Source organism: Tupaia chinensis, unplaced genomic scaffold, assembly GCF_000334495.1.
Source record: "Tupaia chinensis unplaced genomic scaffold, TupChi_1.0 Scaffold000067_1, whole genome shotgun sequence".
Lineage (NCBI taxonomy): Eukaryota > Metazoa > Chordata > Mammalia > Scandentia > Tupaiidae > Tupaia > Tupaia belangeri.
The window spans coordinates 3,777,569-3,788,824 of record NW_006159526.1 but is presented as its reverse complement, the minus strand read 5'-3'; the positions used below and the strand labels follow the sequence as shown (position 1 = coordinate 3,788,824).

The 11,256-nt window shown below is 47.6% G+C and overlaps 1 protein-coding gene across 1 annotated transcript in view; it reads left to right on the top strand.

Moving 5' to 3' along the window:
- SYMPK (symplekin scaffold protein) overlaps positions 1-11,256 on the top strand; it is a 50,216-nt gene that overhangs the window by 2,570 nt on the left and 36,390 nt on the right. Inside the window, 5 exon segments of the mRNA XM_006142091.3 lie at positions 2,962-3,085; positions 3,229-3,294; positions 5,017-5,070; positions 5,160-5,233; positions 8,269-8,395. Coding sequence (XP_006142153.3) covers positions 2,981-3,085; positions 3,229-3,294; positions 5,017-5,070; positions 5,160-5,233; positions 8,269-8,395 — 426 coding nt within the window. The 5' untranslated portion in view covers positions 2,962-2,980.

Sequence of the window (11,256 nt, the reverse complement as noted above, 5' to 3'; positions counted from 1 at the left end):
CCGACTATGTGGGAGTCCAGCGACATAGCCATTACACTAACTGCTGGTTCCACGGCTTGCTTTCTCACTTTCTCTCAACCTCTCTGGTCAAATTAAAATAAATAAATAAAGTCAAATAAAATAATTCTTTTAAAAAATTTTAGTTGTATGTATTTATTTGTATTAATTTGATCAGAGAGAGAGAAAGCAAGCCTCCAGGTTTGGGAATTGAACCATGGTTGGCCATGTGGGAGTCTAGCCCCCTTACCCACCACACTGCCTGCCAGCCCCAAAATTTTAGTTGTCTTTTGAGAGGTTTTTACTATAGGGCAGATGCACTCACTGGAGAGACAGACAGAAAGCAAGAAATCACCCCGCCCCAGGGGCAGGGGGGATGACCACGCTGCAATCCCTTCTCTATTTTCTTCTTGGGATTTTGGGCACACATACACATGCCCCTGGAGTGAGTTTTAAGCCACCAACTGGGTCTGGTACTTGAACAACAGTTAACTTCGAGTCCAACAATGTAACCATTATGCCATCTGTTAGTCCCACAAATTTTTAAAAAGTAAATAATTTTTAAAAAGATGTAACTTTTTGGGAACCAGCAGTTAGCGTAATGGTTATGTCGCTGGACTCCCACGTAGTCGACCGCAGTTCGTGTCCCGGACCCGGTGGCTTAAAACTCACGCCGGGCGCATGTGCGTGCGTGCCCAAGATCCCGAGAGGAGAATGGAGGAGAAGGGATTGCGGCGTGACCATCCCCCCTGGGGGGTGATTTCTCGCTTTCTGTCTCTATATCTCTCTCTGTCTGGCGAGCGCACGCGCCCTACAGTGAAAATCTCTCCAAAAAAAAGAAAAGATGTAACTTTTTTATCCTCCTCAACTTATTGTTAGTTATTGTAATTTTTGTTGACAGTTTAGACAATATTTTTCAGATCTTTTCCCATTGTACATAAAAATAAGTTATATTTGGGACCAGCAGATGGTGTAGCAGTTGTTATGTTGCTGGACTCCCACATAGCCAACTGCATTTTGCGTCCTTGACCTGATGGCTTGAAAATCTCGCTGGGCACATGTGCGTGCATGCCCAAGATCCCCGGAGGAGAATGGACAAAGATTGCAGCATGGTCATTCCTCTTGTGGGAGGTGATTTCTCACCTTCTCTCCCACTGTGTTTGTCATTCTATCTTTCCAGCGAATGTACACACCCTCAGGCAAATACTTTTAACAGAGACCAGCAGTTAGCGTAGTGGCTATGTCGCTGAACTCCCATATAGCTGACTGCAGTTCAGATCCCTGACCCGGTGGCTTAAATTAACGCTGGGCGCGTGTGCGTGCGTGCCCAAGATCCTGAGAGGAGAATGGAGGAGAAGGGATTGTGGTGTGGCCATCCCCCCTGGAGAGTGATTTCTCGCTTTCTGTCTTTCTGTCTCTCTCTGTCTTTCTGGTGAGCGTACGCGCCCTATAGCAAAAACCTCTCAAAAAAAAAAAAAAAAAAAGACTTTGAACAATAATGAATAAGTTTTATTTATCTAGTATTTACAATCTATACCATCTCATTTACTCCTCAGGGTAGTCCTGGGAGATAAACACTGTTACTAGCCTGTTCTACAGAAGAGGAAACTGAGACCCAAAGAAGTTAAGTTTCTTGCCTCAGATCCTTCATATCTATGCACATAGCAACTTGGCAAAAATAGGTTGGAGTGTATGTGGCACTGTGGTGCAGTGGGCTGTTGTGGTCATCTTTTCATGACGGTAATATATTGGGATTCACCAAAGTGTTTTTTTACTGGTTTCCTTCCTCTTCTGCTTTTTGATTTATTCTTTCAGTTTTATCCGTCTTTTAGTTTGTGTACATGTTTCTCTTTAATCTGTTCAATGGGAGCATGCAGTAAACACTGTCTCCCACTTTATTTGTTTTCACTTAACATGTACTATCAGCCTATTGAATTTTCTTGTTCTCTTTTCTTTTCTCCTTCATTCCATTTTATAGTTGCATAGTTTTATTTGCTTATTAATTAATTTATTTTAGTTGTCAAAGGGTGCACATTTTGCCAGAGAGAGAGAAAGAAAAAGAAGGAGAAAGCCACTCCTTAATGGGGTGTGGTCACACTGCCATCCCTTCTCCTCCGTTTCTAACCCTTTTGGGATTTGTGGCATGCCACATGCATGCCTGGCATGTTTTTGAAGTTGCTGGAGCCAGGATTTCAACTGCATGATCCTTAAATGCTAGATTATGGGGCCAGCCTGTACATAGTCTTTTTTTAAAAAATAATTTATTTAATTTTATTTATTATTATCATTATTGATTTGCTATGGGGCACGTATGCTCACCATAGAGAGAGAGAGAGAACAAGCTGCCAGGTCTGGGACTTGAGCCACAGTCAGCCATGCGGGAGTCCAGCATTTTAATTACCATGCCACCTGCTGGCCCCACGTCTTTTATTAAATGGATGAATCACGTTTTTTTCAGCCAGCCTCTCCCTCCCTCCCTCCCTCCCTCTCCATCTCCCTCTCTTTCTCTCTCTCTCTCTCTCTTTTTTTTTTTTCCCATAGAGTGTGTGTGCTCACCACCAGAGAGAGACAAAAGAAATGTGAGAAATCACCCCCAACAGGGGATGGCCATGCCACAATCCCTTCTCCATCCTTCTCCAGTGACCTTGGGTACAAATGCACATGTACCTAACAAGGTGGCTGCTGTGTATTCTTTCGGTCAGTTGTTTAGCCCACTTGTGTGTAAAGTATAGAGGTGAGACTTTGAGTTCTGCCCTGACCTGGTGATCAGTCTCCATCAAGTTATAGTCCCCAAAGATACATATGTAAGCCAGAGAGAGACCCTGTAGGCGCGAGGGGCTTTGGAAGGCTGGACAGGGAAGTCACAGGCTTAGAAGGAGGGTTGAGCCCTTGTGGGTGTTGGGGTGACTGTCTAGCCCAGCCCTTCTGTAGACCCAGAGCTTGATCCATCTCTTTCTTTTCCAGGGATTACCAAACAGCAGCCATGGCAAATAGCAGCAGGGACAGTGTCACCCGCCGGAGTGTGGCATCGCAGTTTTTCACACAAGAGGAGGGGCCAGGCATCGATGGCATGACCACTTCAGAAAGAGTGAGTGTGGCAGGAGGGGGTTAGAGTGGGCAGGCACAGTTTCTGTCTTGGACAACCTGCCCCAGGTGGCAGAACCCTGGGAGTGCCGGGGGCTGCGCAGGGCTGACGAGGTGGCACTATCCCCTGCTTCTCCTCCTCTCCAGGTGGTGGATCTCTTGAACCAGGCAGCACTGATCACCAATGACTCAAAGATCACAGTGCTCCGACAGGTGAGTGTCTGGGAGGAACCTGGGCTGCATAGGCAAGGAAAGGGCTGGGGCCCAGGAATAGCTGGGACTAGCACTACGTCCACACGTAAGCACTTACGCATACCTGCCATGGTGTGGGTGGGGCTCAGTGCTTCACGGGCAAGCTCCCATGTCATTCTCACGATGGCTCTGTGAGACAGGATAATTTCACATGTCTTTTCTTTTAAGAATTATTTATTTTATTTATTCATTCATTTATTTTAACATGGTGGGGGAGGGAGGAGTGGGAAAGCAAGCCACCAGGTCCAGGACTCGAACCCTGGCTGGCCATGTGAGAGTATCCAGCCCCTTAACCACCATGCTACCTGCTGGTCCTGAGGCAGGATCATTTCATCCTCATTTCATCCCCTTTATTCAGAGCAAAAGTCTTTAGTCCCAGGTCACTCTGCTAGGGCCTAGCCAAGCCAGTTTGTGATCTGGATCCCGACTCTAACTCCTGCGTTCTTCATCAGTGGATTTCCCCTCTGCCAGGGTCCAGTCCAGTGAGGAAGGCACCTGTCAGACAGTGCTCACCACAGTGGGTAGGGCTGAAATAGAGAAAGCAGGTGGCTGTGGGAACCCTGAGGGACTCCTCTCCTGGCATACAGGGGATCAGGGAGGACTTCCCAGGAGAAGGGATATCTGAACCATGACTTGGAGCATAAGGATAGAGGCAAATGAGAGAGAGAGAGAGCATCTTTTTTTTTTTTTTTTGAGAGGTTTTTGCTATAGGGCACATGCACTCGCCAGAAAGACAGAGACAGAGAGACAGAAAGCAAGAAATCAACCCCTGGGGGGATGGCCACGCCACAATCCCTTCTCCGTTCTTCTCTCAGGATCTTGGGCACGCACGCACACATGCCCAGTGTGAATTTAAGCTGCCTGGTCCAGGACTCAAACCACGGTCGACTACATGGGAGTCCAGTGACATAGCCATTATGCTAACTGCTGTTCCCTGGAAAAGTTTTTGTTATAGGGTGCGTGCGCTTGCCAGAAAGACAGAGAGGAACAGAAAGCTAGAAGTCACCCCCCCCCAAGGGGATGGCCATGCCACAATCCCTTCTCTTCTTGGGATCTTGGGCATGCATGCACATGCATCTGGCGTGGGTTTAAGCCCCTAGGTCTGGGACTCAAACCGCGGTCGACTACATGGGAGTCCAGTGACATAGCCATTATGCCAACTGCTGGTCCCGGGAGAGCATCTTGAAGAGGGCATGAAAGAACACGCAAAGGCGGGAACCAGCAGTTAGCGTACTGGCTATGTCACTGGACTCCCACGTAGTCGACCGCGGTTCGTGTACTGGACCCGGTGGCTTAAGACTCACCTCGGGCGCGTGTGCGTGCGTGCGTGCGCAAGATCCCGAGAGGAGAATGGAGGAGAAGGGATTGCAGCATGACCATCCCCCCTGGGGGGTCATTTCTCGCTTTCTGTCTCTATGTCTCTGTCTGTCTGTCTGGCGAGCGCACGCGCCCTATAGTGCAAAAACCTCCAAAAAAAGAAAAAAAGTCCTGTTTTCCAGAAGAGGACGCTGAGGCCCAGCAAGGGGAAAATGCTTAGCCAGGACGCTGGTAGAATGGCAGAGCCAGGGATTGAACTGAGTTTATCAGCTGCTTGACCCCTTACATAGTGCTCGCCCCTCTATACTACTGTCTGCATCTTTTGGGTCCTGGTTTTATGTGTTCTCCTCTCCCCCAATCTCCTAGGTGCAAGAACTGATCATCAACAAAGACCCCACACTCCTGGACAACTTTCTGGATGTGAGTGACTGACAGAGAGAAAGGTCGGGGTGTAGGGCAAGGGGCTGGATCCTGGCTTGACCCTAACCACCTCTTCTCTTACGTTACAGGAGATCATTGCATTCCAAGCAGACAAGTCGATTGAAGTGCGGAAATTTGTCATCGGCTTCATTGAAGAGGCATGGTATGGGGCTATCCAGGGAGGATCCTGGTGGAGTCAACGCCTTGGTGCCTGCCCCGAGCGTCCTGCCCTCTGCCTCCCAGACCCTTCTCTCTCCCGTTCACACTGTCTCCCCGGCAAGTGCTTACTAAGCTGGAAACCCCAGGGTCACCTGTGATCCTCAGGTTCTCTCACACTTCACATCCACATTGTCAGCAAGGACGGCCAGCTCTGCCTCCAGAATGTGCACACACAGCTCTGCCACGGCGCTGGGCTGAGTCACTGTCCCCGCCGGCCTGGGTGATGTCAGTGCCACCTCTCTGGCTCTCCTGCTCCTATTCTTTTCTAAGTTGAACTGAAATTATATAACATAAATTAGCTGTTTTAAAGTGGATAATTCAGTGGCGTTTAGCACATTCTCATTCTAGTTCCAGAGCATTGTCATTCCCCACGAGAACTCACTGACTCATCCGCTGCTTTCAGTCTCAGGTGTGGCAACAGAGTGGTCCTGCCACAGTGAAGCGGGACTCGGTGCTCCCTGCTGCAGGCTCTCAGCTGGCCTCATCTTGCTGGCCGTCTCTGAATCCTCCTCTGCTCCTCAAAGTTCTGTGGTACTTCACAGCCAGGCCACTTGCTGTGCCTGCTGGGGACCCTTCCCAGTCCCTCGCATCCCTCGGGTCTCATCAGACCCTTTGCTCCCTGCTGTGTGGGCCCTATACCTCTGGTACCACCTGTGTTGTTCTAGGTGTTGCTCACGGATTGAAATTACTCAGGAATTCTACCACGAAAGTGTCAGCTCTGTGAAGACGGGGCTTGACTTTCTGTCTTTGGGCCACTGTATCCCCAGTGTCTTCCTGGCTCTTCATTGGCACCTCATAGGTCTGACCAGGAACATTTGTCATCGTCACTGGGACCCTTGCCCTGTCCCACACTGGCAGGTCCTTTCCCTTGTTACTGCCTGTAATCTTGTCCTTCTTTCTTTTCTTTGTTAAAGGGAATGTGTGCTTGCGGGAGAATGAGGGAAAGTGAGAAAGCACGCTCCATGGGAGATGACCACACCACAACCTTTTGTCCTCCCTTCTTTCAGGATTTTCGGCACACACATGCACATTCATATGCCTAGTGTGTTTTCAAGCCACTGGGTCCGGGACTTGAACCACTCCATTGGTCATGTGGGGGTCCAGCACCTTAACCACCATGCCACCAGCTAGTTCACTGCCTATCATCTTTACAGCAGCCTTGGAGGGGTACTGTTGTTATCCTCTTTTTACTGAAAAGGAAACAGACTCCGTGGTAAAGTGACTTGCTCAAGGTTAATCATCCAGTCATTCATTCAGTAAACGTTTTCTGGATGTTCTGTGACCTGGAGGAAATAGAATAGCCCCGTTTATTACATGGTTTCTGTTTACCAGGCACCACTAAACGGTCAGCTTATTTTCTTGTTCAGTCCTCAACATAACACCATGGATTAGTCGTTTGACTTACTTAACTGAAGAGAAAGCTGAGGTTTGGAGAGGTAAGCGAGTTTTGGCAAGGTCACACAGCCAGTATGATAGGACTGGGGTTTTAACCCATGTGTGATGCCAGAGCCCAAATTCCCAATCTCCCCTTTTACTAGGAGGATTTGTGGTAAATTTTTTGGTTTTGCAAAAAATGCATTTGTTGGGAACCAGCAGTTAGCGTAATGGCTATGTCGCGGGACTCCCACGTAGTCGACCGCGGTTCGTGTCCCGGACCCGGTGGCTTAAAACTCACGCCGGGCGCATGTGCGTGCGTGCCCAAGATCCCGAGAGAAGAATGGAGGAGAAGGGATTGCGGCGTGACCATCCCCCCTGGGGGGTGATTTCTCGCTTTCTGTCTCTATGTCTCTCTCTGTCTGTCTGGCGAGCGCACGCGCCCTACAGTGAAAATCTCTCCAAAAAAAAAAAAATGCATTTGTTCAGCAATGCATTATCACCATGCTTGCTATCTGGTAGGCATTAGTGTCGGTGTAGGAATAGTGTAGTGAGCAGAGACAGATGTTATTCCTCCCTTCACGCAGCTGGCAGTTGAGTTTCATGTTTTTTTACAGATTCAGCCAATATTTAATTTAAAATTTTATGCTATGAAAATTTTATTTATGTGCTGAGCTGTGGGAGTTGGTTTTCTTGGATATCTTATTCATTGAATTAACATTTATTGGAGACTTTTAAAAATCTTATGATACAGGGGCCAGCAGGTGGTGTGGTGGTTTAGGCGTTGGACGCCCACATGGTGGACCATGGTTTGAGTCCCAGACCTGGCAACTTGCTTTCTCACTTTCTCTGTTTCTCTGGTCAAATTAAAAATAATAAAGTAAAATAAATAAAATAAATAAATCTTTAAAACTTTTATGATACAGCGCATGTGTGTGAGAATGAGGGAGAGAGAGGGGCGCTCTCCAAAGGGTCTGGTCACACTGATCTTTCTCCTGTCCTATAACCCATAGGATCTTGGGCACTCACGCATGTTCAGCGTGAGAGGCCTATCCTTTACTTCAGCCAAATTGACCCTACTACCAGTCAGTACTAGAAAGGGTCCCCAGTTCCAGAGCTCTCAGACGTGGGTAAACAAAATTCATGATTACAGAAAACAAAGTGCTTTTCAGTCATGGCAGCTGGTATTTATTTAAAGCTTTCTGTAAGTCAGGCACCATTCTAAATACTTGACCTGTGTTGCTGCAATTTTCACAACCACCTATGAGGTAGGTCCTATTTTTTTCTAAGTAAGATGAAGTCACTTGCTCAAATTCACATAGTTGTCTGTCTCTGTTGCCTCCTCTGTGGACGGTGGAGCCCTGAGAAAGTAAAGGAGTGGAGGTTGCAGGACCAACCTAGATAGACAGTTCAGGGCAGCTCATCAAAGGAGCCACGCATTGGTTGTTCTCAACTTCTGGATGCATTGTCCGACAAGACAGATGCATTTCCTATTGCTGTCTTCATTCTAGTACCCTGAGACACGGCCCTTTTCTCTTGGACCTTAGACTGCTACCACCTGCTCTAAGACTACCTTGACTGTGCCCCTTCTCCTCCATCCCCTAGTAAGCGGGACATCGAGCTACTGCTGAAACTGATCGCAAACCTCAACATGCTCTTGAGGGACGAGAATGTGAACGTGGTGAAGAAGGCCATCCTCACCATGACCCAGCTCTACAAGGTGGCCCTGCAGGTAAGAGCTCCCTCCCTGACTGGGAGCCTCTGCCTGATGGGTCTCATTTACAGATTAACCCCCTGAGTTCAAAACCAGAGCCAGATCCATTTTTTTTAAGGTTTTCACCACAGGGCATGTGTGCTCACTGGAGAGAGATAGTAAAAGGGAAAGTAAGAAATTACCCCACTGGGGAGTGGCCACACTACAATCCTTTCTCCATTCTCCTGGGATTTGGGGCACACACACATGCACTTGGTATGATTTTCAAGCCACCAGGTCTGGGACTCACCACAGTGGGAGTCTAGTGCCTTAACTACCATGGCACCTACTGTCCTCCAGATCCTTTTTTTTTTTAAAGAGGTTTTGGCCTTAGGGCATGTGTGCTTACCAGAGACAGAGACAGTGAGAAGGAAAGTGTGAAATCACCCCCTGTGGGGGATGGTCACACTGCAATCCCTTCTTTATTCTCCTGGGATCTTGGGTATGCACACACATGTACCTGGTGTGACTTTCAACCCCCCGGGTCTGGGACTTGAACCATGGTCGGCCATGTTGGAGTCCAGCAATGAAACCACTATTCTATCTGCTGACCCCATATATACAAGTTTTTGTTTTAAATAATTATTTTATTTAGCTTTGTTTATTTTAATTTGACCAGTGAGTGACAGAGAGAGTGAAAGTGAGAAAGCAAGCCACCAGGTCTGAGACTCGAACCAAGGTTGGCCATGTGAGACTCCAGTGCCCTTAACCACCATGCCACCTGTCAGCCTCATACAAATTTTTACAGGCAAGATGTGCTGTTTTCTATGGAAATAGACAACAAGGAGATCTAGTGTTAGGACAGGAAATTGACTAACTCATTTATTCAGCAAACATTACCTAATTACCTCCTTGGTGCCCAGCCCTTTGTTAGGTGATGCTGGGGACACAGAAATGACCAAGATGATCTAGATTCTGCCTTCATGATGCTTATAGCCTGAAGGAGATGGCTCCTACTTAAGAATCACATAAATACCCATTGTGGACTGTGATAGGAAAATAACACAGTGTCGTGTGAGAGTCATTGATGTTCATGAAATAAATGAATCCATTTAATCACCACCTCATGAAGTTAGCATTGCTATTTGTTTTTTAATCTTCCTTAAGATTTTAGACTTAGGATAAGCAGATGGCATAATGGTTATATTGCTGGACTCCCATGTAGTTGACTGCGGTTTGAGTTCTGAACCTAGCAGCTTAAAAGTCATGCCGGGCACATGTGCATGTGTGCCCAAAATCCTGAGAGGAGAATGAAGGAGAAGGGATTGTGGTGTCGCCATTCCCCCTTGGGGTGATTTCTCGCTTTCTGTCTCTGGTGAGCACGTGCACCCTATAACAAAAATCTCTCTTAAAAAAAAAAAAAAGACATTAGCCTTTATCCCATGGGTTGTCACTGTCTTTGATCCCCATGATTGCAGGGTTGGATCTGTCTTGGCCACCACTGATCCTGTCCCCAGCATCACTCAGTACTAGGCTGGGGACAAAGTAAGAACTTAGTAACTGCTCTTTGGGAGCTTTTTAGAATTATTTTCTTCACTTTAGTTCTCATTATCTATTTACTTACTTATTTACTTTTATTTGCTATAGGACACATGTGCTTGCTGGAGGTAGACAGAGAGGAAACAGAGGGAAAGTGAGAAAGCACCCCTTGAGGGTGATGTCCATACTACAGTCCCTTCTCTTTCATTCTCCTCTTGGGATTTTGGGCATCCACGTACGTGCACCCAGTGTGTTTTTCAAGCCGCCAAGTCCAGGACTCAAACTGTGCGGTCAGCTAAGTGGGATCTAACACTTTAACCACCACACCACAGGCTGGCCCCAATCTCTGGTGCTTTTCTTTTCTTTTTTGGAAAGATTTTTGGTATAGGGTGTGTGCGCTCGCCAGAAAGACAGAGCGACAGAAAGCGAGAAATCCCCCCCCAGGGGGAAATAGCCACGCCACAATCGCTTCTCCTTCATTCTCCTCTCGGGATCTTGGGCACGCACGCACACGCGCCCAGCATGAGTTTAAACCACTAGGTCCAGGACTCAAACCGTGGTCGACTACATGGGAGTCCAGCGACATAGCCATTATGCTTACTGCTGGTCCCTCCCTGGTGCTTTTCAATGTACTAGGTACTCAGTTTTTTGGGTTAGTTAGGGACTACGTCCAGTTGCCATGACAGAAATGCTGGGGCTTCAGTAAGCCAGGGCCTCTTTCAGCAAGCCCTGGTCCCCAGGCGCCAGGGCTAGTGGTCATAATGTCATGCTGCTGGCTCCAACTTAGAAGTGTGGTCTGGGCAGGATAGTTACCTGGGCAGGTGGGCCTCCCCGAGGGCCTTCGCAGCCTCTGCTGGCTCGTCAGCGCAGGGGCTGCTCTCTGCCCAGTGCCATCGTGCCGGCCCTCTACTGAGCCCATGGGTGCTCGTTACCACTGTTCTCCTGAGTTTCCTTCAGTTTTGCTTTGTGGATTTTTTCCCTTGAATTGAGCACCTAGGCCATTTTATCTTACTTTTATCCTATTGCTTATGTTATTTAATTATTTTTTTAGAGGTTTTTGCCCTAAGGCGCATGTGCTCCTTGGAGAGAAAGAGAGACAGAAAGTAAGAGGGAAAGCGAGAAATCCTCCCCCAGAGGAGATGGCCACGCCATAATCTCTTCTCCTTGGATCTTGGATACACACACACACACACACACACACACATACACACAGTGTGATTTTTGAAGCCACTGGGTTCAAGACTCAAACTGGTCTGCCATGCAATATTATTCTTTCTTTCGTTTTCTTTTTTTATTTGGTTCAAGACACCAGAGAGAGGGAAGGAAAGTGAGAAAGCAAACCCTCAGGTCCAGCAACTGTC